This window comes from Ammospiza caudacuta, chromosome 21 (genome assembly GCF_027887145.1).
Source record: "Ammospiza caudacuta isolate bAmmCau1 chromosome 21, bAmmCau1.pri, whole genome shotgun sequence".
In the NCBI taxonomy this organism is placed as follows: Eukaryota; Metazoa; Chordata; class Aves; order Passeriformes; family Passerellidae; genus Ammospiza; species Ammospiza caudacuta.
The window spans coordinates 5,947,333-5,973,021 of record NC_080613.1 but is presented as its reverse complement, the minus strand read 5'-3'; the positions used below and the strand labels follow the sequence as shown (position 1 = coordinate 5,973,021).

General features: G+C 59.5%; 3 protein-coding genes across 4 annotated transcripts; 1 reads left to right on the top strand and 2 right to left on the bottom strand.

Moving 5' to 3' along the window:
• The first annotated feature begins 547 nt into the window (after positions 1–547).
• ENG (endoglin) lies at positions 548–12,440 on the top strand. Of its 2 annotated transcripts, none has more exons than XM_058818106.1 (15): positions 548–640; positions 4,906–5,063; positions 7,154–7,288; positions 7,856–8,021; positions 8,201–8,357; positions 8,512–8,641; positions 8,879–9,050; positions 9,134–9,276; positions 9,408–9,545; positions 9,824–9,868; positions 10,548–10,658; positions 10,747–10,992; positions 11,171–11,234; positions 11,320–11,421; positions 11,801–12,440. In XM_058818106.1, exons 1-15 carry the CDS (start codon positions 583–585, stop codon positions 11,917–11,919), a joined length of 1,944 nt encoding a protein of 647 aa, XP_058674089.1. In that variant the 5' UTR covers positions 548–582; the 3' UTR covers positions 11,920–12,440. The 2 variants fall into 2 exon arrangements, with proteins under 2 accessions (XP_058674089.1, XP_058674090.1); XM_058818107.1 differs by having other exon boundaries at positions 11,673–11,882.
• FPGS (folylpolyglutamate synthase) lies at positions 12,307–16,187 on the bottom strand. The gene is made up of 15 exons (XM_058818108.1): positions 16,126–16,187; positions 15,909–16,037; positions 15,757–15,810; positions 15,592–15,656; positions 15,401–15,515; positions 15,238–15,315; positions 14,909–14,970; positions 14,704–14,806; positions 14,524–14,601; positions 14,299–14,446; positions 14,122–14,220; positions 13,819–13,969; positions 13,642–13,717; positions 13,263–13,329; positions 12,307–13,167 (listed from the first exon to the last, which is right to left on the bottom strand). The coding sequence occupies exons 1-15, from the start codon at positions 16,177–16,179 to the stop codon at positions 12,740–12,742; spliced, it is 1,707 nt and encodes a 568-aa protein (XP_058674091.1). The 5' UTR covers positions 16,180–16,187; the 3' UTR covers positions 12,307–12,739.
• Positions 16,188–18,718: 2,531 nt separating this feature from the next.
• Positions 18,719–25,203, bottom strand: CDK9 (cyclin dependent kinase 9). The gene is made up of 7 exons (XM_058818388.1): positions 25,104–25,203; positions 24,482–24,563; positions 23,968–24,058; positions 22,036–22,202; positions 21,282–21,453; positions 21,051–21,199; positions 18,719–19,305 (listed from the first exon to the last, which is right to left on the bottom strand). The coding sequence occupies exons 1-7, from the start codon at positions 25,193–25,195 to the stop codon at positions 18,940–18,942; spliced, it is 1,119 nt and encodes a 372-aa protein (XP_058674371.1). The 5' UTR covers positions 25,196–25,203; the 3' UTR covers positions 18,719–18,939.
• Between the last annotated feature and the right edge of the window lie 486 nt (positions 25,204–25,689).

Sequence of the window (25,689 nt, the reverse complement as noted above, 5' to 3'; positions counted from 1 at the left end):
CTGCCCCCTTGTCCCACGGGATCTCCTGACCCCCAGCCCCTCTGCCATGTGGGGGTGTCAGGGCAGCCTCAGCTGTGCCCTGGCCAGGGGTACAAGCAGGGCAGGCAGCAGTGCTCGGGGGCTTCCAGCTGCCCACCAGCCTGGGCATCCATGGGGCAGCCCCCAGCCTGAGCCCTGTGGCCGTGCCAGGGCGCTGGCTGGGCCAGGGGGGGCTGAATATCGGGGACAGCCCCTTCCCCATGGCCTGGGTGGGGCAGCTCGGGAATAATTTGTGTGGGTGCACCCCACCAGAACCCCTGTGTCCAACCCTCCACTCATTAATGCCAGCCCTGGGGGCACCTGGCCCGGGTACCGGTGCCCTCCCCCTGCCCCTCCGGAGGCGCAGCCTGCAGGGAAACTGAGGCACGGCGCCTCCGGGGGAGGGGGGGTCCATCCTCTCCGCCCCCCCGGCCCCGCCGGCCCGGCCCCAGCGCCGCCAGCGGCATTTCCTCCGCCGCGGACCCTCCTCCGAAGGGAGTCGGTTTCCTGCCGCTGCCGCCGCCCGCACTCGGCGCTGGCTCCCGGGGAGCGGCCGCAGCGGACATGGGCCCCCGCTCCGTCCCGCTCCTGCCGCTGCTGCTGGCGCTGCTCGGCCGCCCGGGTGAGTGGGGACGGGGGCACCGGGGAGCCGCAGCCCGGGGATGAGAGCCGCGGGACGGGACACCGGGAACGGGAGAGCGGGACGGGACAGCGGGACGGGACAGCGGGGACTCCGGATCGGGCCAAAGGGGTCCCGGCGGTGCCCGCACAGGCACAGATTGTCACCCCCGGGAACCCCCGGGAGAGGAGGTTTTGGGTCCGTGTGGGACGGGACGAACCCACCCCGATTCCCGGAACACAGCACAGCCCTGCCGCTCCCTGGGACCCCCAAATCCCGGCTGCGTCACTGGGCGTGGGACGTGTTGAAGGCGCCGCGGCTGAGTCCTGACCCAGACGGTGGCACACGGGGGGTCTGGGGGGGCTTTGGTCCCCATCACCCCGGAGTACGGAGGGGTTGAGCAGGAGACGGGGATGAGAAATGGGAAAAGCCCTTAAAACCTCAAATGGGAGCTGGCGGCTTAGACACCTCCGGAGCAGTCAGAGCCACCCCGAGATCCCTGCAAAGCCACAGGGGGATTTCAGGGAGGGACCCCAGTGCTGATGGAGTTGGGGGACAGAGAGCTGGGGGACCCAGGGACATTGCCTGTGGCAAGGGGAAGGGAGCTGGGGAGGCAGCAGCAGGCCAGAGAGGCTGGGGCCAGCAGCACTGAGTGTCCCAGCTGGGTTGGTCCCTCCTGGTCACCCTGGGGGTCACTGCTCATGGGTGGTGCTGGGGTGGCCCCGCTGCCAGGCTTGGTGCCCACTCTCTTATATCACAGCCCTGTCTGGTGGCTGTGCCAGACAGTCTCTGTGCAGTGAGGCTGTGCCATGTCCCCTGTAGTTGTGCCATACAGTTTCCATCCTTGTAGATGTACTGTAACTCCTGTGTCCTGTGTAATTGTGAGGCTGGGTGCCCATCCTATAGCTGTGCCACTGTCCCTGCCCTAGGGCAGTGCCACGGTGCCCCTGTCCTATGTAGATGCACAGTAAGGTTTGTGTCCTCTGCCACTTTCTTGTACAGTCCCCATCCTATAACCACATGCTCCTCCTCCTCTGTTGTTGTGCCACAGAGGCCTTATCCTCCCTGTCTGTGCTGTACAGTCGCTATACCACACAGCTGTGCCATCTGGTCCTCATCCCACACAGCTGTGCAATGTCCCCTGTGTCCTATGTAGCAGTGCCATGTGCCCATGACCTTTATATTCACCCCCAACAGTCTCCACCCTATATGGCTGTGCCATACATGCCCTAACAGGTCTGTGCTGTAAGGCCTGAGTCCTACACAGCTGTGCCATATGGTCCCCACCCTGAGTGTGTGTTTCTGTGGTCCCTGTCCTGTTTATCTGTGCTGTATGATTTCCATCCAATGTAGCTGTGGCACACAGTCCCTGTGCTCTGCAATGGAGCCATACAGTCCCTATTGGATGTGTCTGTATGGTGTCTGTGTCACTCTGCCATACTACAGACCATCTCCTCTGACCATACCACCCCTAAGGGATGCAGCTGTGGTGTATGGACCCCATCCTGTATGACTGGGCCATATTGTCGCTGTCCTGTGCAGTTGTGCCATCCTGAGTGTCTGTGCTACATGCTCCATGTCCTGGGTACCTGTGACACACGGTCCCCACCCTGTCTACCTGTGCTACTCACCTCATCCTCACCAGTGGCTGCTTCTTCCTCACAGGATCCTCTGGGGCTGGGAGCCCATAGTGCCGTGGAACTGAGTGTCCCATAGCCGTGGGCACAGTGCTGTGGGACTGGGATGTCCATGGTGGGCGCAGTGATGTGGGACTGGGATGTCCATGGTGGGCACAGTGATGTGGGACTGGGATGTCCATGGTGGGCGCAGTGCTGTGGGGCTGGGATGTCCATGGCGGGCGCAGTGATGTTGTTCTGGGGTGCTCTTGGTGGGTGCAGTGTCAGGGTGTCTCACAGACACATCCAGAATCCAGAGGTGGGGGGACTTTGTGCCCCCCTTGACAGGGGCCAGGACTGCTCCCCATGGGGTGAGCATGGGGCTGGGCCACCCCTCCCATCTCTGGGGAGAGGCTTCTTGGCACCTGTCTGACTCAGAGAGGGGCAGGAATGATGTGGTTTGTGTCAGGCCCGAAGCCTGGACCCATCCACCCCATCATCCGCCCCCCAGTGCCACCTCAGCATGGTCCAAGAGCCAGTGGTGGCTCAGAGGATGCCAATCCCCTCTCAGTGCAGGATCCATCCCCATTCCTGTCCTGGATCATTACACAAGTACCAAGGCAACACTGCCAGATGCAAGGATGCCAAAGTGGTGCTGCCCATCCCATGGGCATCCTGCACTGCCAGAGCCACCCTTGCCCTGCACCCCACACCCCAGCTTTGCTCTCTGCTCCCAAACCCCAGGAATTTGCCCCCCAGCCCCTGACCCATGGGGGAGCCACAGTGGGACCACCCCTGCTCCTTGATCTCAGCAGCACCAAAGCAAGGGAGAATGCGGGTTGGAAAAACATAAAGTAGATTTTCTTTCTTTCTTCCTTTTAATTTTTTTTCCCTTTCCTGGAGTACAAAAATAACAGTGCCCTTATCTGATCGCCCCGGCGGCCCAGCTGAGCCCCCTTATCTGATCCTGACATAATGCTGGAGCCTTCCCCAGGGACAGACAGACAGTGCCCGCCTGGCACCATCCCCTCGGCTGGCATCCCTGCCCTGCCGGGGGCGATCCCGGCCGCGGCCCCCGGCCCTGCCTGCGCTCCCGGCGGGACGATGCTGCCCCGGGAGCCACGGCTGCCCCTGCCCTGCCCGTGCCCTGCCCGTGCCCGGTGCCGTCGGGGCAGGAGTGGAAGGGAAGAGGGACGCGGCCTGCGGCGCCCAGATAAGCCGCTGTTTATCTTCCTCCCGATGCTGCGGCCGCGCGGGGGGGAGGAAGCACCGGACAATTGGCGAGCCCACGGCGGCGTCACCGGGGGTCTGTGCCGTGACCCCGCCGCCGCCACCGGGCCGCCCCAGCGGGGAGACGCGGGTCAGGGACACCGTGATGGGACAGAATTGTTGATGCCTGTTGCTGCATCCCAAAAACTGGATGAGCTGGAGCATCACACTGTGACTCTGCTCACAGGGTCTGAGGATGGGGGAAGAGACGAGGATCCGACTCCATGTTTCAGAAGGCTTGATTTATTATTTTATGATATAGAATAAATTAAAACTATACTAAAAGAATAGAAGAAATTATTTAATCAGAAGGCTGGCTAAGAATAGAAAAAGAAGGAATGATAACAAAGGCTTGTAGCTCGGACAGAGTCTGAGTCAGCTGACTGTGACTGGCCATTAATTAAAAACAACTAACATGGGCCAATCAAAGATTTACCTGTTGCATTCCCCAGCAGCAGATAATCATTATTTACATGTTGTTCCTGAGGCTTCTCAGCTTCTCAGGAGGAAAAATCTTAAGGAAAGGATTTTTCATGAAAGATGTCTGTGACATAATTGACATAACCGTCTAGCCCCACTCCTGATAGGGGTGGCTGGTGAGTTTGGTCCAGTCACCTCTTGGTGCATTGGCTGGAGGCACCAGGGATGGGAAATGTTGGAGTGGGAAGGGATTCAACTCAGTGAATATCTCCAAAGGAAACACAGCATCCCGGGCACTGTGTCCCCATAGAAAGCCCAGCTGTGACCATGGGGGTCTGTCCTTCCCAGCCCCCTGGAACAGAGCCCCCATGGATGCAGACCGCTCCTCGGGGCCAAGTTAAGGACAGCCCGGCCACAGCAGCAGGGCTGCCTGAGGCAGAGAGGAAACTGTCGAGGCACGTGGGGATTTACAGGATCGGGCCTTCAAATGGCTGTTTGCGCTCAGGATTTCCCTTGGCAGCCGCCGGCCGGCCCCGCTCGCCGCACGCCGCCGGGGGCTGTGGGCTGGGCAGAGCTCACGCCGGGAGGATGGATGAGCTTCACAGCCATTGCCATACCTGCGCTCCCCCCTTTCCTGCGCCCGGGGAATGCGGGGGGGCTTCCGCCGCCGCCCGGCCCTGGGGGCGGCTGGGTGCGAGTTCTGGCACGGGCAGTGCCGAGCGGGGACAGCGGATTTTTCCAGCCCGGATCCCAGGGTCATTAGCGGGGTTGCGGAGGGGCTGGCGGGGGCGGACACGTAGCCGATGGTCCCGGGGGGGCTGTGCTGACGCCGGGCTGGGGCTGACGGTGAGGGGGCAGTGCCGGTGCTGGCAGGGATTCAGCCCCTCCTGCACCGCGTCCCCCCGCGCTGTGTCACCCCGCATCCGTGCGGCCGGGACTGACGGTCTCTTGTTTTCCACCCAGATCCCGGGAGAGCCGAGGGCTGTGACCTGCAGCCCGTGACAGCAGAGCCACCCATCACCCTCTCCTATGCCACCGGCACGGTGCCCCGGGGCTGTGTCAGCAACAGCTCCGTGGGCACCGACCATGAGGTCCATGTGCTCAGCGTCAAGTGGTCCAAGGTGAGCATGAGGGGTCCCAGAGCATCCCCGCAGAATTTCTTACACTGTGCTTCACACTGTCACCACAGCACTGCCATCCTGTCACCACCCTCAGCACAGGGTGTCCCAGCTGTGAAAACCTTCCTCTAATTAAGGAGCAGTGGATTAAATTCCTCCATGGCACCTTGTCCCAGCTTCTCCTCCAAGCACAGCCTTGGGCATCTCTGCCCCTGAAGGGAATTTAAAGACTTTAGAGGCAAATTCTCTAATAGCCCATGATGCCAAGGCAGATATTGCTGTGCTGAACACCTGAGGACCCTCCATTTCCCTGGGAAGGTGGCCTGGCTCTGGCTCTGGCTCGGAAGCTGGGCAGAGAGAGGGATGGATGGATGGATGGATGGATGGATGGATGGATGGATGGATGGAAAGTGGAAGGCAGGGAGGGATGGAAGATAGAATGGAGGAAGAGATGGAGGAGAACATGAAAAGAGGAATGAAGGGAGGGATGGAGGAAAGAGTGGAGGGATGAAGGAGGCATATAATTTTAAGGTGTTCAAGCAAGCAGAAACCTATCTGCCAAAGCTGGGGTGATAACCACACTGAGGGTGCTTTGGGGCAAGGGTGGTGCCAGGGCCGGCGCTGGCACTGGCTGGCACTGCTGGGTGGGTTTGCACCAGCTCACGGGTTTGCATGGCAGCTCTGCAGGACAGACAGGCTTCCCTCACGCTGGCTGGGGCCCAGCACCCGATTTTGGCCCAGCCCTGGCGCCACACTCCCCCCTCGCTGCCACCTCCCAGCTCTCCCAGTTCTGCTTTTGGAGCGGAGGGGGAGCCAGACCACGAGGCGCTGGGGAGGGTCGGTTCTGCAAGGACCCTCTGGCCCAGCCCGGTGTAACCTGCCCTTGGCATCCTGGAGGAGCGCCCGGGCCGGGGTGCCCCAGGGTTGTCACCAGCGGCGGCAGGGGACACGCACTGATGTCACGGCTGCGGCGCTGAGCCCCGCGGCGCACGGGGGAAGCTGGGCAGGGACGCGGCTCCACTTATAGAAGAATTACTGGAAGCCGCTTTCTATAAGCAGATCTCCACGATGAAAAAAAAAAAAAAAAAAAGAAAAAAAAAAAAAAAAAAAAAGGAGAAGAAAAAGAAAAAAAAATAACCCGAAAGGCGGCGGCGGGGAGCGCCGAGGCTCCCGCCACTCGCGCAGCCAAACAATGGAGCGCCACAAAACACGCGGCAGGAAAAACAGCCGCCAGCTCCTCCCCGACACTCGGGGCCACCCGGGGTCCCTGGCCACCCACGCTGACCACGGGGCCACGGCCAGGAGGCCGGGATGCCCACGGCATCATCCCGCTAGCCCTGTGCAGCAGCCTCCCCCCGCCCGTCCCCGGCTGGTTTTCCCTCTCCTCTCCCTCTGCTCGGAGCTTTGCGAGCCGTTTTCCAGGCAGCAGTTGCCAAACTTAGCGCCTGGAGTTTTGACTTCCCCATCCGGATTTCCGGCTAGAGGCCAGCAGGCAGTGCTGGCCACGAGGAGTGCTGTGTGCCACCCCTGTGCCCAGGCACCCCTGCACTGCAGCACGGACACACCTGAGCCTGCAGCGGCTGCACAGCGCTGGGATGGGGCTGGGAAACCTGCCCGGGGGATGTCCCAGGGCCCAGGGTGGGGATTCTCCAGCCTTCAGTGGGAGACACCCCAGTACCTACAGTGAGGATGCTCTGGTGCTCGGGGTGGGGATGCTCCAGTCCTCAGTGTGGGGATACCCCAGCCCACAGTGGGGTGATTCTCACACCCAGTGCAGAGATTGCTTAGTCTCTAGTTCAAGGATGCCCCGGTCCCTGAGAATGGGGTGCCCAGACCTCACTATGTGGGGTGTCCTGGACACAGTGTGGGGATGACACCATCTTCCAGGTGGGCATCCCGCTGGTCCCTTGCTTGGGGGAGCCAGGGCGTGTTTGCCCTGCTGGTGTAGGTACACACGGTATCCCGGCCCCTAAACCCAGCCACGGCTCATCTCAGGGCTCTCCCTGCTCCCTCTGGCTCCAGGGACAGCCAGGGAGGTGACAGCAGCTGGGGCTTGGTGGCCGCAGCGGTGACGCTCTCCTCCTCCCCCCCAGGCCTCTCCTGTCCCTCTGACGGTGACAGTGACCCCAGGAGCCGGTGCCTGCAGCCGCCCAGCAGTGCTGATCCTCCTCTGCAGCCGCTGCCCTGCCAGGATCACCTCCCCGTGCTCCAACCTGATCCTCCGCACCGTGAGTGCCACAGCCCCACGAAAGGAACAACCCAGGGGGGGCAGCAGGGCCCGGGCCCCCCATGGGGATATTTAAGGGGTCACTGGTGGTCCCTCTGATCACCATCCATGGTGCCTGTGGTGCCCCAGGGAGGAGGGCACGCTCCCGGCATTGCTGGCTCGCTGAGCGCTGCGCTGGCCAGGCAGGGAATGACGCACAGGGCTGGAAAAAGCTCCCATTTCCTCCGGCCGGCGGGAGGAAGGTCAGGGATGGGGTTTGGCTCCAGCGAGCTGAGCCGGGGTCGGGCGCTTTGTTAGCAAAATAAACCTCCTGCTTTGTTTGTGGCTAATAATAAAGTGGGCTGAGCCCTCCCTGTGCCTCCAGCCGCTCTCGCTGCTCCCAGCTCACGGCCCCAAAAACCCCCACTCATCCAGGGTGACCCCCAGCCCAGGCTCCAGAACACTCACCTGGTTTAGGTTCATGGAGGGGAAAGGTTTAAGGTTTTCCTTGCTTTCCCCATGCCAGCCTGTGTAAGGGAGGGATGCACCTTGCTCCTCACCCCGGCTCAGGCTGTCACTTGCCTCACAGGACGCCCACCTCATCCCAGAGAGCACCATCAGAGCACCAAACCTTGAGCCACCCATCGTCTCCAGCGAGGAGCAGCTGCTGGCCTGGGCTCTGGCTGCCTATGGGGGCATCACGTCCTACAGTGAGCTGCAGGACCCCCGCAGGCTCCAGCTGCACCTGGGGGAAGGTGTGTGGGACTGGGGAATAGCACTGGGGGGCTGGATGGGCAGGAACGGTCTCCCTGTTCCAGAGGGGTGAGAACCTCCTGGGGCACCTTCCCTGGGAGGTGCCACGGGGACTGATGCCCCTGGCCCTGGGCATGTCCCCACACTGAGCCCAGTGTTGATCACCCTGCCACCCACACAGATGCCCAGAGCCCCCCAGAGTGCGTTCCCCAGGAGAACTTCAATGCCATTCCGCACCTTGAGGCTGAGGTCTTCTTCCACGGGGTGAAGAGCTGCTCACGCAGTGACGCCCAGAGCACCAGGGCTGCCCACATCATCCATCTGCAGTCAGAGCCCAGGTACCACAGTGCCAGCAGTGGGACAGGCAGGGGGATTTGCCTGAAGATGCTTGGGAAGGTGCTGGGCTTCCCCAAGGCAGAGCCCCACATCCTGAGCTGGATGTGGGATGGGTTGGTAGGGAATGCTGAGAATGGGGGTCTTGTGCTTTTGCAGCTCCTCCATCACAAGGGTGAACCTGTCTCTGAGCTGTTCTCCGAACTCTGCTGGCAACCAGATCCTCATCCTGCAGAGCAAGGCCAACTTCACCTGGTTCCTCTCCGCAGAGTGCAACATCCAGTTACTGGTAGGCTGAGAGGAGCTTGTGTTTCCCACCACCCCCACCGAGGGCTCTGCCAGGTGCCCAGGAGATGCTGGTGCCATGGAAAGGTGGCAGGAGGGCACCTGCAGACATTAGACATGGGCAAGGTGCAGCCCCCTTGCTGCAAGCCCTGATTATGGGATGGACCCTGCCTTGTGCACCCCCAGCTGTCCCTGTCTCCACTCAGCCCCTCTGTGTTCCCCCCTTTCCCCCTCACTGCAGGTCTCTGGGAGTTACAAGATGCCCCTTTTCTCCATGTTGATCGCTGGGAACTCCCTGCCTGACACAGAGCAGGGCCTCATTGCTGAGGCCTTTGAGAAGAACTACAGTGTCATTGCCTCCTACTCTGCCATCCCTGCTAGCACCCACATCAGCCTGCAGATTCACGAGCACGGTGAGGCCCCAGCAGCCCAGGGCTGGGTGGGATGGGGGTTCCAGCACTCCCACTCAGCCCCCCGCCATGTCCCTGTCCTGCAGGGATGGTCGAGACGCCCGTGAGCACCACCCCCATGGTCATCACACAGCCCCCAGACCTGCCCCACCAGGTGCTGCGCACGCTCAAGCCCTGGAAGTGCACAGATGAAACCATGGAGATTGTCATCATCAGGTCCTACCTGGAGGTGAGGGGGTGGAGAGGGGTGCCAATGTCCTCCAAAATCACTCAGAAGTTTCATTTTCCTCTGGGTGCTTGGGGTGGCTGGCACAGGGCTGTCCCCTGTCAGTGCGTGACCACAGTGTGCTTCCCTCCCAGCCCATCAAGGACGTGGTGAACATCACCCTGAGGGACATCCGCTGCCAGGCAGAGAAAAATGCCACCCACTTCATGCTGAAGAGCCCCCTCAGCCACTGTGGCACCTCGCTGGAGGGCAGGGGCTATGCCAACAATGAGGTGAGAGGGGGGCCAGCTGGGGGTGTTGCCTCCAGCCCCACTGATGGCCCATGAAGGGGCAGGGGCGTCTCCACCAGGACCTCCTTGCTTTGCATGGCTGGAAACATCATAGTGCAGCAGGGCTGAGATGGAGGGGGAGTGTGTGGGTGGGACCATCCCATTATCCCATCCCATTATCCCATCCCATTATCCCATCCCATTATCCCATCCCATTATCCCATCCCATTATCCCATCCCTGGGTACCACCTGACTGACCCAGCCCTCTCCCTTCTCACAGCTCATCCTCAGCCTGGCCAAGGACGCCGTGCTCCGGAGCGTGCGGGTAAGGCCCGGCTTTCCCAGCATGTCCAGGGGTGGGAGAAGGTGCAGATGGCACTGCCAGCTGGGTGCTTCTCGGGTTTTGTGTTGCTGGAATGGCTCCCGAGGTGTTAAAGTCTTTTTTACCAGCCCCGAGACCAAAGAAGTTGGTTTTCAAGGTTTATTTTCTCTTATCTATCACATTCTTTCTCTGACCTGCTGAGATCTGTCCAGGCACAGTCCCTGCCCTTGGGGTGGTGTTAGGGTTTTATACTAGAAACTACGTGTGCTTTATTTACAATAATTTTCCAATACCTATCACCTATGTTAGACAGTCTGTCTCTACTCTAAACCAATCCAAAAGTGCCACCACCACAGCAGAAGATGGAGGCCAACAAGAAGAAAGACAGCGCACACCCAGATTCTTCCATCTTGCCTCTTGAATCCCCATTCTAAAACCCCCAAAATTCTACTTTTTCACCCTGTGACAAGTTAACTATCATTCTACTCAAACTCTTGTGGCTTGTAACTCCTCAAACAAAGTTGGTGATTGTTTCCATGGGTTAAAACCGAAGGCACAGGTGTCTTTGTGCCAAAGTCTCTGAGCCCCCTGCAAGGGTCTGGAGCCATCCAGGGCAGCCAGAGGAATGCCCTGTGTTCTCACAGGTTCTGGCTGCCCCCTGAGTGCTGCTCCCCTCTTGCAGGTGGGTTTCCAGTGCGAGATCCCACGGGAGCTCTTCCTGCGCCTTTTCCCCACCGCCGACTTCAAGGCGCCGCAGACGGAGCTGGAGATCAACAAGGAGGCCTTTGTGCAGGTACTGCCACCATCCAGAGCCCGGCTGGGGCACTCAGCCCTGCCTGGGGCACCGACCCTGACAATGTGCCCCGTTCCCACCCCTGCAGGCGTCCATGCGGTGGATGGATCACCCGGCCGACCTGCAGCTGAAGGAGTGCTGGCTGGTGGCCTCGGAGCGGGAGCCGGTGCTGCTGGTGCAGGGCGGGCAGGCGCGGGGAGCAGGGGTGGCTGTGCTGGACGGGCCCCCCAGCAGCCACGGCAGGAAGGTCTGGCGCTTCCGCTTCACCTACAGCGTTCCTGAGGGCGGCCACATCCCCTTCTCCGCATTCCTGCGGTGCAAGGCCGGCCTGCAGGTCAGTGTGACCCCCTTGCCACCATGGGATGCCACCAGGCTGGTCCCCATTGCAGCCTGATGGGTTTGTCCCGCGCTGTTTGGGTGATGGAGCACATCCATGATGGAGCAGCATTCCCTGGCCTGCAGAGCCTGGGGGTGCACATCTCCCCCCTCTCACCCCAACCTCCACTCCACAGAATGACACCATCTTCGAGAAGGTGCTGGAGGTGAGAGTGAAGGATGCCTGGCGGCCGCTCAACTGTGAGTTCAGGGCAGGAAGGTGGTCAGGATGGGAATGGAGGGGGAGAGGGACTCTGCCAGTGCTGACAGCCTCGTCCTCCCACAGACCGTGGGCTGGGGCTGGGCGCTGTCCTGGGCATCACCTTCGGCGCCTTCCTCATCGGGGCGCTCCTCACTGCCGTGCTCTGGTACATCTACTCGCACACCCGTGAGTATCCAGCACCCTGGGGACCCCCGTGGTGGGATGGGGGGGCCCCCTGTGTGTCCCTTGCTGGGTTGCCCATTTTTTCCTCCTGGCCAAAGTCCCCTAGCTGAGTCAGAGATCAGGCTGCTCCATTGCCCTCGTGTGTACAGTGCTAGAGAGGAATAACCCTGCTCCATGTGCCTACAGCTCCTCAGGGTCCCCTGTGCCATCTGCCCTCCCTCCTGCCTGGTGTCTCATGCTCATCTCCATCCCAGGGGCTCAGGGCTCAGCTGGGGAGTGACCCACGAGGGCTGGAGGGTCCCTGGGGCTCAGCCAAGGCCACCGCTGTTGGTCCTGAGTGTGGTTTCCCCTTGGTGTTCCCGTGGCGGGCGGTGTGAGCCAGGTCCCATCTCCAAACTGCAGCCGGTTTCCAGCACGGCGCCAGCCTCGGAGAGCAGCAGCACCAACCACAGCATTGGCAGCACCCAGAGCACCCCCTGCTCCACCAGCAGCATGGCCTGACGCCCCCGGGCCCCCCCGAGCCCGCACAGCCCCCGGCCAACGGACTTGGGGAGCCAGCCCGGTGCCATTAAGCTGATTTTTCGCCCCAAATCTCAGGCCGAGCCCAGAGGGGGCCTCCATTACTCATTCAGTGAATGCTTTGGCCCCCTGAGGGCAGCCCACACCCGGGGGGGGGCACCCTGCAACCCCCCTGGGCTCCCCTGCTGCAGTGGGGAGGCAGAAAGAGCAGCTATTGCCAAAAGCTCCCACAAGGCTCCCCATCAAATGGGGGGGGAAGGAGAAGTGGGTGCCCCCTGGACATGCCCCAGCACTTGGGGTGACCCCCGTGCCCCTCCTGCCTCCCCCCAGGAAGGCAGCAGGCACCAGTGGGAGCAGCAAGAGGTTTATTTGTGGAGGATGGTGCAAGGCTGCTGCCCTCCCACAGGACGATGGGCAGAACCCACCACTCCCCCCAGCTCCCCGTCCAAGTTACAAACTCTTATCAATAATAATAAAAACCTTCCCTATGTTAAATTAATTGCGCCCTGACGCTGAGCCTTGCCACTTGAGCGTGAGGCTCCCACCTACCAGGCACTGGAGCTCATGACAGCCTGGGGCAGCCCCCCAAAGCCTGGGGGTCCCCCCAGTCAGTCTGACTAGGGCGGGGATGGAGACCAGGAGCATCCCCCCACGGACAGTGTCCCGGGAAGGGCACAGGCAGAAGGCACTGGGGTGAAAACAGCCAAGCCAGGATGGGGTGGGGGAGCCCCACATCCCCCTCCAGACGCCTCTGAGCATCACCGGGGGCTACACTGGTGCTTCATGTAAACAGAGGCGCCCGTCACTGCGACAGGACGGGCTCCAGCAGCCGCAGCGCTCCCCCCACCAGGTGCAGGCTGCCGGTGACCAGGACGCGCACGGCCGCCGCCTCCCGCAGCAGCACGGCCCCGCTGCTGGCCGCGGGGTGCGGGTGAGCCCCCGAGGCCGTGGGGGCGGCCAGCTGGGGGTCCCGGCCCTGCGCCACCCACCGCAGCGCCTGCGCCAGGCACGGGAACACCAGCGCCGGGGAGTTGAGGGGTCGTGGCGCTGGGGGCACCAGCAGCAGGGAGCCCCGGGCGGGGGCCGGCTGCAGCAGCCCCCCCACCCGCAGCGGGGAGGGCAGCCAGGGGTCCTGCCCCACTTTCTCCTCCAGGAGCCTCGTCCACGTCCGCTGGTTCTCCAGGCAGCGCGTCAGCGCGTTCTCCAGCGTCACGTTGAAGTTCTGCTGGTCTGGGAGGGATGGAGAGAACGGTCAGGGATTGCAGGGGGAGATGGGAGGGAGCAGAAGGGGAAGATGGGGGAGATCCTGTCTCCTCAGCACGCACCTGCGTTGTTGGCCACCGACACCTCTGTGAAGTTGGGGCAGAAGACAGCGTAGTCAAAGTGACAGGGCTGCAGAGACAGCAGGGATCAGCACCGTGGGAACCCTCAGGACCCACCCACAGGATTTCCAATGGGGCAGTCCCACACCAGTGGGGTTACAGGGGATGATCCAAGTCCCTCCCCACACACAGCACTGTAAGACCCCTGCAGGTTGAGGTGGGATACACCTCGGGACAGCAGGATGGCTGGACAGACAGACAGACAGGGTGCCAGCTCCACCTCGTGGCTCCCTGCACCCACAGCAAAAAGCAGGTCCCCGAACCGGTAGAGAAGCCAGGCACCCGGGCACAGTGACCCCCCCGGTGCCCCCTAAAACCTCACCACCAGCAGCTTGAGCAGCGCCGCCGTGTCCCGGTCACCTGTGGCATTGAAGAGCAGCACACGCACCTCAGAACCACTGCAGGGAGAAAGGGCAGGTGGCCCGTGCCCCCAGGGGACTACAGCAGCAGCACCACCACCCCCCTGCAAGGTGTGCCCCCCTCTGCACCCCCTCCTTACTCATGGGGCTTGTCCTGGCTGAGGGCGGCCTGGCGGAACCAGCGCACGCAGGCCTGGATGCTGCTGGTGGTGTGAGCTCCATCCAGGTACCAGGTCACGGGGCCGTGGGACAGCACCTGGGTCCGGCCCAGCCACTCTGTGTCCCGCAGGCCTGGGGAGCACAGGGCATGGCTGGGACCCCCATGCCACCCCCAGCACCGTGGGGGTCCAGTGTGGGGCTGTGCCCTCCAGCATGGGGTCCAGCATGGCCCCGCTATGCCCTGTGACACAGTGAGGGGGGGTCCTGGCATGGCCATACTGCACCTTGGATCATGGCATCGGTCAGTCGGAAGGCAGGAGCCAGTGGCACTGGCCCCCCCAGCAGCTCTGTGCTTGGTGGCACCTCCTTCAGCTCCCCCAGACCTAGGCAGGACAGGCATCCCTGGAGCCCTGGTGGGGTCTGGCCCCATCCCCATCCCCATCCCCATCCCCGTGCCTTACCCTGGCAGCCGCGGCGCTGCAGCCACGTCCGTGCCAGCTGTAGGGCCAGGGCGGCGTTGGAGCGCTGGTGGGCACCCGCCAGCCCCAGCTCCAGCGCCTGGCAGCCCTCCTCAAAGTCATCCAGCTCCGGGCAGAGGTACAGGGGACACTGAAGAGAGGAGAGCAGGCTGAGCCCCCCACCATGGGATGGGGAACCCCCCAATCCACACCCCAGCAGCAGCTCACCTTGCGCTCCTGGGCTCGCTCCCTCAGCACCTCCAGCGGCCGCTCCGGCTGCGCCACGGTGAATGCTGGGACACCGGGCTGGGGAGGACATGGGGGTGCTCAGGGATATGGGGGTGCTCAGGGACATGGGGGAACACACCCCCAAAACACAAGAGGAGACAGAAGACCAGATCTCCCTACCTTGAAAATGCCCCCCTTCTGCCAGGCGATCTTCTCCATGGTGTCCCCCAGGATGCTGGTGTGGTCGATGCCCAGGGAGGAGACCCCACACACCACTGGTGTCCTGGGAATGCAGCATGGCAGTGTCCCAGCTGTTCCCCCCTGCACTGTGGGGACATCAGGCCCTGGCAGCCCTGGGGACAGGCTCGGCCCTGCCAGCTCCTACCTGATGATGTTGGTGCAGTCATAGGTGCCACCAATGCCAACTTCCACCACTGCCAGGTCCACCTGGGGACACGGGGACATCAGAGCCATCAGAGCCATCAGCAGGAAATGCCCCCATGGCTTCAGGGATGTGGGTGGAGACAAGTCCCTGCCACCAGCCCTTCCAAACCCACACCTGAGCACATCCCTATTTGTGGGGGCATCATCTATCTAGCACCCATTTACAGCCATGACAGCCTGATCCACACAAATTCTGACCCAAATCCCCCCTCCCTGAAGTTCCCACCAACCTGACATTTCTGTCACAAGCTGGAGGCCACCACCACTGACCTTCTCCTCCAGGAAGACGTGGAAGGCCATGATGGTGAGGAAGCGGAAATAGGCCGGCATGCTGGCGTGTGCTGGGTCCTGCCAGGCAGAGCAGGGTGAGCAGGGTGAGCAGGGGAGTGGGGGACCCAAGGGAGGGAGCACCCCACAGCCCCTGCTGCCCCACCTTGGTCTCCTCCAGGCGGTTGTAGACCAGCCAGAAGTACTTGTTGAAGAGGTCCTTGCTGATGGGCTGCCCATTGATGCGGATCCGCTCGCGCACCTGCACCAGGTGAGGGGAGCTGGGGGTACAGAGCAGGGGGCAGAGTCAGGCACAGCCCCACTGGCCCTTCAAAACCCTCCTGACCCCCTGCCCACCTGTAAAAGCCTGTCTTCAGCCCGTAGTTGCGGAGGATGCGTTCAGTGAAAGCGCATGCTGAGCCCTGAGGAGAGAGCTGTGTTAAAGCCCTGTTCCAGAGCAGGGCAAACAGAGCCACAGACAGCAGCAGTGCCCTGAGCCCCCCACAGCACCGCCCGCCTCACCTTGCCCTTCGTCCCCGTGACGTGGATGATGTTCAATCGATCCAGGTCCTTGACCTGTAAGAGTTCAACAACCCTGTGAGACCCCCATGGCATCCAAGCATGGCGGCACTGCTACCAGGACAGGGGGAACAGGATGGGGATCAGCCCTTCACCTTCAGCCCGCTCCTCTCCAAGAAGCCCTGCATGGCTTCCAGCTGGGCCTGGGGGTCACCACGCTCCCGCTTCACCTGCTCCAGGTAGCTGGCATTGGTCTGCAGGGTGTTGAGCATCCGGATTGCATCCTGGAAAGACGCCCAGGACAGTCGGGATAGTGCCCAACACAGCAGCCCTGTGGCCGCTCTGCCCAGAGCCCGCTGCCCCCTGACCCACCCCTTCGGGCTCAGTCCCCTCGGCGGTGCCATTGGTCACCCAGGCGGGCAGCATCTCTGCCATGGTGCCGCGGGATGTGATCCCCAGATCCCGTCACGGGGCCGGGCTACTTATGGGCAGGGGTTACCCGCCCCTCGCCAGGCGCCCCTTGGCCCCGCGCTGGGACACGGCACGGGCCAGGCCGGCACCCAGCGCTGCCCACGGGGACAAGGTCGCCGCCGGCCGGAGCGGGCAGCGCTCCAGGGCTGGGGTTTAATGAGCGGCGCTAATGAAGCAGCAACGCTGGCCCTGCACGGCACGGCACGGCACACCTGAGAGGGTACCATTGTCACCGAGCCCCCCAAAGCCGCGCCGAGGGGACGTGAGCTGCAGGGGGGACCCAGCAGTTGGGACACCAAACCAACCCGTGTCCCCAGTGCGGGGACACTGCACCCAGACAGCGGCACTGACACCGGGAGCGCCGAGCTCTGCCGAGCGGGACCGCTCCCCGCCGGGCACCGCCGCCATCCCCACGGCATCCGGCGCAGCCGCGTGCGGCCGGGACACGCCGCGATCACCGCTGCAGGCCGGGCTCGCCCGCCGCTGCCACGGGGCTCGGCGCTTTGCGGGATGACCGGAGCAGAAAGCGGGGACTGGTGGCGAGCAGCAGGGCAGTGAGGCGGGGGGCCGCGGGGGGCGGCGGAGGGGGTCAGGAGGGGACGAGGGGACGGGGTGCGTTGTCGCCGCCCCGCGCGGCCCCGCAGCCCCAGCGCTGGCGCGGCCCCGTGCCCGCCCGGCGCGCGGTCCCGCGCGGTACCTGGTAGTCGGTGGCGGGGGCGCGCGCGGGGCGCGTGCTGAAGCGGCGCCGCCCGGCCCGCAGCGCCCCGCGCAGCGCGCGCAGCCCCCGCGCCACCATCCCCGCCGCGTGCGCGCCACCGCGCCCGCGCACCGCGCGCGCCGCCCAGCCCAGGGGGCGGGGCCGTCCCGGCTCCCCCCTGACGCCACCGCCGCCATCATTGAAGCTGGCAGCGCGCGCCACGTCGCATGAGGGAGGGGGCAGCGCCATCTTTGCGAGGGGCAGCCAGGCCCCCGCCCCCGTGGCCAGCCGGACCCCTCCGCACGGACACCGGGGTCCCGGCCGGCCGCTCCGCTCGGGACGTAGCATCAGGCACAGCCCGTCTGTCATGTCAGCACAGGCACATGGCCCTACAGCCCCCACCGCCCGAGCTGGGGCACAGAGCCCCCCGGAGCTCCGCAGCCCCCGGCCGGCAGCACCGCCCCGGCCCGGTGTCAGCGGGGCTGCCCACAGCAGCGGTGCCGGTGTGTTAATGGACGGCAGCGCTGATGGCGCTGAGCCCCCCCAGCTCCCCAGGAACAGGACGGGGGTCTCGGGCTGCCCGGACCCGCACTGCCCTCGGGAAGGGCCGGTGCTGTCCTGAGGCTCCCAGTACTGTCGCCGTTTAGGCAGCACAGCGACAGGAGGGACACAGCAGCTGCCTGGGACAGGACCGTGTTATACACAGTGGCACAAGTCAACTGGCTTATTACTCATAATCGACTATTTTTCCAAAGAAACAAAGCCCCCCTCCAAACCAGACACTGTTTCGGAGCCCCAAACCAAGACAGAGTTACCTTGTACATGCCTTTCATCAAGCCTGAGAACGGCCCCACTCAGCACCACTTCCTCATGAGACTTTACACTACCAATGGCTTTTGTCAGTTGTAATTGTTAACAGACAAGTTACCAAGTGCCAAATGCTATCACCAGCTGCACACCTCGAATCCTGGGCTCCTGCCATTCATGGGGCTCAGGGAGAAGATGGCTGGCTAGAGCCAATAGCCACGTGCAGCTGTGGAGGAGCACTTGCTCTCTGCGAACTGATCCTGATGAGTTCTGACATAAAGTGTGCACAGGTGATCCCAGTGGGTCAGGCTAGTCACTGTACCCAAAGGAGGCAGGGGTCTTGTTCTAGTCTCTCATGCAAAGAGCTCCAGGAGAGAGCAAGGGACACACAAGTGTCCCCCTGCTCCCAGCAGAGTGTGACCAGCCCTGCCACACCATCCTGAAATCCCTGCAGACAGCAGGAGGGCAGGTCTCACCTGAGGCACAGGGCAGTGCTTGGCTGCAGCAGGTTGGGTGTATCCAATGAAACTCCCAGTTATGGCTTGCAATTAAGAAAGCGTGGACGCCATGTGCTGTCACAGAAACCAGCTATCCTGGTCTCCTGGCTACATGGAGCATCCAGCTCTGCCAGCCACCTCTCTAGTTTGCCCAATAAGCCCTTTTTTAGGCTAGATCCCAGTCTCCAGGGAGAGCTAGTCACGCTGTCTAGGGTGATTCTGCCTACCCCAAGACACATCTGATGACTCAGAAGCACCTGCCTCATCCTTCACCAATGCTTCAGTGCTCAGAGCATACTCCATGCAGGAGCTGTGACAGACCAAGAGTGCTGAGACATCTCCAAGCAGGGCCCAGTTTGGTCCCAGGGCAGCTACTCCCAGTCCTGGTACCATTTGCGAAGAGCCCCAGCATGGATGGAGACACTTTTTCCATCACCAGATCCATAACAATTGATCTGCAAGTTTAATGTAACCAATACAGACTTTTGGGGGAGCAAAAACAAGTTCTGAGACAGGAAACTGGAGGGAAACAACGTCGAGCTCACAGGTTTCACCTCCCCAAGCCACGCAGCTCTGCGGCGGCCGAGGAGATGGCCAAGCTCTGACAACACCATCAGTCAATTCACCTTGAAAAAAGTCCTTTCCTAGACAAAAAGACCTTGCCAGGACATCTCCACTCAAGGTGGGGAAGCCCAGGCAGGACCCTGCCGGATGTCAAAAGACTCTGTCAAACTCAGTCTGGTTGGTGGCCGCCGGGTTCCTGCCCTGGTTCGCCGGCTGCTGGGGCATGTGCCCGCCCCTCCTGCGCGGCGGGGCCAGGTACTCGAACATGGACTGGTTGTGGGTGGACAGCATGTTCTTGAGGTCTGAGGGCATGGGGTCAGACCAGAAGAAGTCGTGGTTGAGGGCATCGTCGCTGTCGATGCGCTGGGCGGGGTCCAGCACCAGCAGTTTGTCGATGAGGTCGAGCGCGTAGGGGTCCTTGACGTAGGCCTTGAGGCGATCCTTCACCTTCCGCTTCTGCCCCTTGGGCAGGTCCAGCTTCTCGTACAGCTCGTACTTGTCCACGTTCGGCCACACCTGGCAAGGGCAGGAAAAGGGGTTGGCAAGAAATTATGGAAGTTCCAGCAGTGGGAACTATCACTGACTCTAAGCATCCTCCTAACTGCACGAAACTTTTGACTCGCCCAAATAACCCCTGACTCATAAAAACTATCCCCATACAAATGTGGATTCATATCCCTGGGATCTGCTCCACTCCCCTTCTCAATCCACTTCTTCCTAGTAGCCATTCTCTTCCTCCTGCTCAACTTAGAAATTACCCTACTCCTCCCACTACCATGAGCCACCCAACTACAACCTCCTACCACCACCCTAATCCTCATAAATGTCACCACCTGAATCCTCAGAAATGTTATCCAGGGCCTTTGCTTTCCCTGGATCATGTCTCATCTGCATCCAGCTCCAACATTATCCCAAAGAATAATTAAAAGGATTTCCAGCTTTTTTGCTATAAGAGGCATTTCCAGGAGGAACATCCATGGGGTATAATTTGATTATTTTGGGAAAAAACATGTTTTTTTCTTTTAGCTGCTTCTTGTAGCTGATGGATCTTGAATGACTCCTTTTAGGAATGTCTTTTAATTAGGGAAAAATAATGACAATTACTGGCAGGCATCTCTTATAGCTCCAAGGGTTTGCTTTAGTCAAGGAAAACCCAATTTATTCCTAAACTTTATTTTCATTTATGGAATTATTGATTTTTTTTTTCTGTTAAATTCTCCAAGTGGTTTTACCCCGCTTGGAGAATACCCTGAAAACTTGATGCCCTGAAAGGATTTCCTATGGCTTTGGAAAGGGAATTAAAAATCATCTGTCCATCAGAAAAAAAAAATCCTATGAGATTATTCCTTAGGATAACCCAGGCAGGGGTGGGAAAGGGAACATGAGGTAGCATGGGGTTTATTTGGGATTTCTGGCACTGCTGGAAGTGGAGTTAGCAAGAAGCTATGGAAAGGACAAGCCATTTTTGGTTCAAACACCCTCAGGCAAACCAAAATAACAATTCTATTTTATAGCCTCCAAGCTGACAGACATTGTTCTCACAGCAACAAAGAGGAACAAAAGGCCTGGAGACACGTGGATAACTCAGGCCAGTCTTCCTGGTGTGGAAATGATGCTCAAGGCTTTTGGTTCCCCCATGAAAGAACTACTAGAGAGCATGGTTCAGGCCAGCTACCACATCAGAAAGATGAACTGACAAAACTGATTGCTAAATAATCACCTGGATGTGGCACCTTTTATCCTTAGAAAACAAAGGCTGCTGCAATCACCAGCACTTATCTCGGTCTGGGAGAACCACAGCAGGTAGCTACTTGCCAAAGAAAGCGCCTTCAGAGTATTTACATAATGACTGTGACAGCAGGATGAGGACTGAGGACGGCAGCTGCCAGCACCACATCCTGCAGATCCCAGGCGGGGCTGAGATCCCTCAGCTGCTCCCCACAAGAGGGCAGGACGAGCTGCAGATGGAGGAGGAGCTGAGGAGGGGCCGGGTGCTCACACCACAGCCGGTTGATGCCATAAATCACAAGACAGAATTCTAGAGGCTTTTCAAGGTGACCAGCACAAAACACCTGAGAACAAAAACCCTCACCCTTCTTTAAGCAGAAATTGAGAGTGTTTGTCTCACAGACAATCTCAAAAGGCAGGCTAGAGATTCTCCAGCCTCCCTGCCAGCAGCAGGCACACTCCACAAGAAGCCCAGTGCCCAGACTGTGCCCACACTCGTGCTCTGCACAGCCCATCCCTGCTCTCATCCTCACCTCTGGCGTGATGGAGCCACAGAGCTGGCTGATGAGGGTGAGCTGGTGCTGCTCCGTGTTCCCCTGCATGATGGGGCTGCGCGTCCACATCTCTGCCATGATGCAGCCTGCACCCCAGAGATCAATGGGGGGGCCGTAGTCGCGCTCCCCTAAACGGAGATGCCCAGTTAGCCTGACAGAGGGCCGGGAAGGGCCACGAGGCCGGCAGAGCCCAGCCAGGGCTCCTCCTACCTAGGAGCAGCTCTGGGGGCCGGTACCACAGGGTCACCACGCGGTTGGTGTAGCGGTTGGGCTGGCTGTTCTTGGCCAGGCTGAAAGCTCGAGCCAGCCCAAAGTCCGCCAGCTTCAGGACCCCATCCCGCGTGATCAGCACGTTCGCTGCTTTCATGTCTCGGTGCAAGATCTGTACAAGGACACACATTGAAGAGGTGAGTGAATAAAGTGCCCTCCTTGGGTGCCTTGCACCAGCACATGCTCAGGCTGCAGAGGTGGGAAACAAGGATTTCCCTCCAGCCTGTGCTAAGAACAAGGAGCAGGTGTCTGCCTGCTCCTTGGAAAGCCACCTTCTTGTAGCCATAATATTTTCTGAAAAATCTTTTCTTTAGGATTTTTCCTCCTGAGAAGCTGAGAACTCTCAAGAAAAAAACGTAAACATTGATTATCTGCTGCTGTGGAATGCAACAGGTAGATCTGTGATTAGTCTCATGCAATTGTTTCTATTAATGGCCAATCACAGTCAGCTGGCTTGGACTCTGTCCGAGCCACAAGCTTTTTGTTATTCATTCTTTCTTTTTCTATTCTTAGCTAGCCTTCAGATGAAATCCTTTCTTCTATTCCTTTAGTATAGTTTTAATACAATACATATCATAAAATAATAAATCAAGCCTTCTGAAACATGGAGTCAGATCCTCATCTCTTCCCTCATCCTCGGACCCCTGTGAACACGGTCACACCCTGTGAGCACAGCAGGAGTCTGTGCCATTACCTTGTTCCTGTGGATGTAGTAAAGTCCATTCAGCAGCATCTGCATAACTTTCTTGATCTCTGACAGCGTGAACTTGACATGGGCGTTGCTGAGAAGGCCGGCCAGGTCGTGCTCACAGAAGTCAAACACAAGGTAGATGCTGCCCTTGCACCGGTTGTACGGAGAGGCTGCAGGAGAGGCACAGAGGCTGCCAGTGAGGGACCCTTCACTGCATCACAGCTCCTCCTGCCTCCCACCACCCTGCAGCTCATACAACACCCCCCACACAGAACCTCAGGGCACAGGAACACAGAGAACCAGACAGCCTGCAGGCCTCAAGGTCCTTTTTAAAGAAGAACAGAGCAAAAACTAGCAACATGAGAGCAGGAGATGAGGACTGGTGCAGCAAATGTCATCAGACAGGCAAGGAAAGGGCATGGCAACCTTTGAAAGCTTCACTTCGTGCTGCTCTGGGCACATAAGGACTGTGGGGTTTCCTCCCTGCAAGCTGTGGCTGCCAGCCAAGCATCAGAGATAGAGGAGGCACCTACAGACAGCCCCAGGAGAAATGCAGAAACAGACAATCTGTCTAATCTCACATTAAAAAGTGAGATTTCCTGCAACCTCAAACAGGATCTGCAAAAAAAGACAGATCTTGATCAAAGTGATACAAAACTCCAAGTGCAGCTTGAAGCCAATGACAGCAGACTTTAAGTGAAGGAATCAATTTCAATCTTGTTCCTAGAGCACCCACACAAAACGTTATTAAAAAGAAAAGCTGATTTTTATCAGTTGTCATCAGCAAAACCTGCTGATCAGCATCTCCAAGTGGAAAAGTTTAGCCCCCAGAGAAGCACACTGCTGTACTCCCCAGCCAGGAGAGTGCCTGCTACCCTGGGTTTGCATTCCTCACACAGACACTGCCCCAAACACACCTTTCAAAGTAAAAACAGAAAAGCCTCACGTTTGAGAACAGTAAATGAAACATTTCTACTTTACTGCAAACTGAGGTCAAGGTAGATTTGGATGAAAACTGGAATACAAACAAAACATAAAAAGGGAACAAATGACATGTCTACAAAAATATTTACTTTTGGTACTCCAGACACCCAATCATCACAGCTCTTTTAATCACAGAGTGAATTAAAAATTAACTTGTCACTGGTGTTTTTACTCATACCTATTCAGACAGCAATCTACACACAGCTGAGTACTGGAGTATCTTGAATTTCCCATCAGTGCCTGTTCAGTGACTGGACTTTTTAAAAAAACACCAGATACGAGTCAGTTTTGTTTTTATTTCACTGACATGACTGGCTAGGGACGGGCAGGCTGTAACATCAACTGTCACTTTCCAAAGTATTTTTCCAGCACAAATCCATGTGAGAGAATGATATATAAACTCCAGCAGATGTTAAACAGCAGTTTCACTGTAAACAGAGCCAGGCCAGGTTGCTGAGCCTGTGAAGCAGTGGGGGCACCTGGGATCAGGTGGGAGGGAGGAGGAGGAAGAGCAGCTCAGAACTGCCCCTGTGGAGTCCCAGCCCTCCCAGCACAAGCAGTTACATCACCCACAGAAAGAGATGCTGAATGAACCTCAGCTGGAGCTGTGTCATCAGCTCAGAGCTGCCAAAAACCATCACAAGCCAACCAAGAGAGGCTGAGGAGCCTCTGCTCCAAAGTCTGCCCAGTGCTGGTTCATTTAAAGCCTCTCAGAAAGGAGTTTCCCAGCACAGGCACTTCCTGGCAGGACTATCACAGCTTTTTCCATCTGAGCTTCAGCAACATCCTGACTCATTTAGAAACTCTTTTAAGTGACCTGTCACCCCATGTCCCAGGCAGGAACAGAGGCCCATGCTCAGCCAGACCACCCCACTCCCAGCACAAGACACCAGCCTGCTCAGCAGGGCTCAGAAAAGCCACCATTAACACAAAGGAGAGCCTGCAAAGTACCTTTGGTCCTGCAGATTTCTATGAGGTTCACCACGTTCTCATGTTTGAGCAGCTGCAGGATTTTAATCTCTCGCAAGGCTGTGATGGGGAACTGGAAAAGAGAAAGAGAGAATGGAGGCCGGAGGTGCAGGAGGCCAGGCCACCTCTGCCAGAGAACAGGAGAGGTGTGACCAGGCAGCTTGGCAGGTCCTGCCCTCCTCCCCTTACCTTCTCCATCACACCAGGACATGGCACAGCCCAGCCTGGGCTGCAGAACAGCCTCTCTGCCTGCTGCCTTTGCTGTTCAAGCTGTCAACTCTGTCCCCAACCCCTGAGCATGTGCTTCACACATCACCCAGCTCCTCCACACACACAGCCAGTGTGGAGCCCTGTGCTGGGGTCCCAGAGGAGAAGAAGCACACAGGAAGTGTCACTTCCCAGCAGCCATCCCGTGCAGCCCAGTCCCCTCTCTGCTGCCATGTGCCTTTGCAGCCCAGGTGACAACAGGCCCAACCCAGATGTGCCCCACACTTACCCCTTCCTTCTCATTTTCCATCAGCACCTTCTTCAGTGCTACTTTCTTGCCTGTCTGGCGATGTTTGGCTTTGAAAACTTCCCTGTAAAAAAAACAGAAAAAAATCCGTGAGCAGCACAAGGAGAAAAGTGCCCCTGACAGGAAAAAGCCCAAACAAAGATACACTAAAGCATTTTACAAAGATCTCTGTGCTGAGCCAATACAGCCACATTCCCCCTGGGCCAAAGGCCCTCAGCACTCACTGAACCAACAGAGAGCCCAGAGCTCTTGCAGCTTTATAAGGATTTTCAGTAATGTAGCACATTTTTGAGCAAAAAATTGCACATTTGGAGCCAAGCTGCACATTTGGAGCCAAGTTACAGGTCCCCACCCTAACTGTTTTCAAAGTTAACTCTGCTCCGCCAGAGCTGGGACAGAGCGGGGTCTCAGCCTGGGGAAAAGAAGCTCCAGGAGCCAGACTGGTTCTCTGCAGCCAGAGGGGTGACCGGGGGAAGGACACGCGAGCACGGAGCACCGGAGGCAGGCACGGATGGGCCGCGGGGCCGGGCCCGGCTGCAGGCCTGAGCCGGGGAGGGCCGGGGCCGGGCCGGGCCAGGGAGGGCCGGGGCTGGCGAGCACTCACCCGAAGGTGCCCTGGCCGATCTTGGCGAGCTTCTCGTACTTGGAAACCTCGTCGCAGAAGGGACACTCGACCATGTCGTACTGCTTGGCCATGGCGGCCGCGCCGTTGCCACAGCACCGCGTCCCGCCCGTTCCGCCACGTGACCCGGCGACACAGCCACGTGACCCGGTCACCGCGCGGGGCCTTGTGGGTGTTGCAGTCCTTGGGGACATCGCCATGTTGTCCCTCCTCGTGGCCCGGGAGCACCGAGCGGTCCCCGCTGCCGGTGGCTCTAAAGCGCGTTGCTGTGTGCCCCGTGTGTGCTTAAACACGTCAGGAGTTAAACAAAGCTTCTGCTCCTGCGGCTGTGGCTGTGATGTAGGGAGGCCATGGCCAGGCAGGAGGACTCCAGGGTCTGGTTCAGGGGAGCCTGAGTTCCTCCCCCGGCCATGGCTGTGTTCAGGTGCAGCACAAAGAGCTCGATCTCAGCCTGTTCGAACCTGGTCCCCAGGGTGGACAGCAGCCAAGGACCGAGCTGTGGCATAGGTGACTGCCAGCATCCTGGTCATGGGAACCACTAGCTCCCTGGGAAACACAGACACCAGAC

What these genes read in the sequence shown, in the direction of transcription:
- ENG (XM_058818106.1), top strand. Translation starts at nt 583, where the DNA reads ATGGGCCCCCGCTCCGTCCCGCTCCTGCCGCTGCTGCTGGCGCTGCTC. An exon ending in GGGGCTATGCCAACAATGAG is followed by an intron (nt 9,546 to 9,823) that starts GTGAGAGGGGGG and finishes CCCTTCTCACAG; the next exon opens with CTCATCCTCAGCCTGGCCAA. An exon ending in CCGTGCTCCGGAGCGTGCGG is followed by an intron (nt 9,869 to 10,547) that starts GTAAGGCCCGGC and finishes CCCCTCTTGCAG; the next exon opens with GTGGGTTTCCAGTGCGAGAT.
- FPGS (XM_058818108.1), bottom strand. Translation starts at nt 16,179, where the DNA reads ATGCTGCCCGCCTGGGTGACCAATGGCACCGCCGAGGGGACTGAGCCC. An exon ending in ACCGCCTGGAGGAGACCAAG is followed by an intron (nt 15,316 to 15,400) that starts GTGGGGCAGCAG and finishes TCTGCCTGGCAG; the next exon opens with GACCCAGCACACGCCAGCAT. An exon ending in CGCTGCTCAAGCTGCTGGTG is followed by an intron (nt 13,330 to 13,641) that starts GTGAGGTTTTAG and finishes CTGTCTCTGCAG; the next exon opens with CCCTGTCACTTTGACTACGC.
- CDK9 (XM_058818388.1), bottom strand. Translation starts at nt 25,195, where the DNA reads ATGGCCAAGCAGTACGACATGGTCGAGTGTCCCTTCTGCGACGAGGTT. An exon ending in TGGAAAATGAGAAGGAAGGG is followed by an intron (nt 24,059 to 24,481) that starts GTAAGTGTGGGG and finishes TCTCTTTTCCAG; the next exon opens with TTCCCCATCACAGCCTTGCG. An exon ending in GCCCCCAGAGCTGCTCCTAG is followed by an intron (nt 21,200 to 21,281) that starts GTAGGAGGAGCC and finishes ATCTCCGTTTAG; the next exon opens with GGGAGCGCGACTACGGCCCC.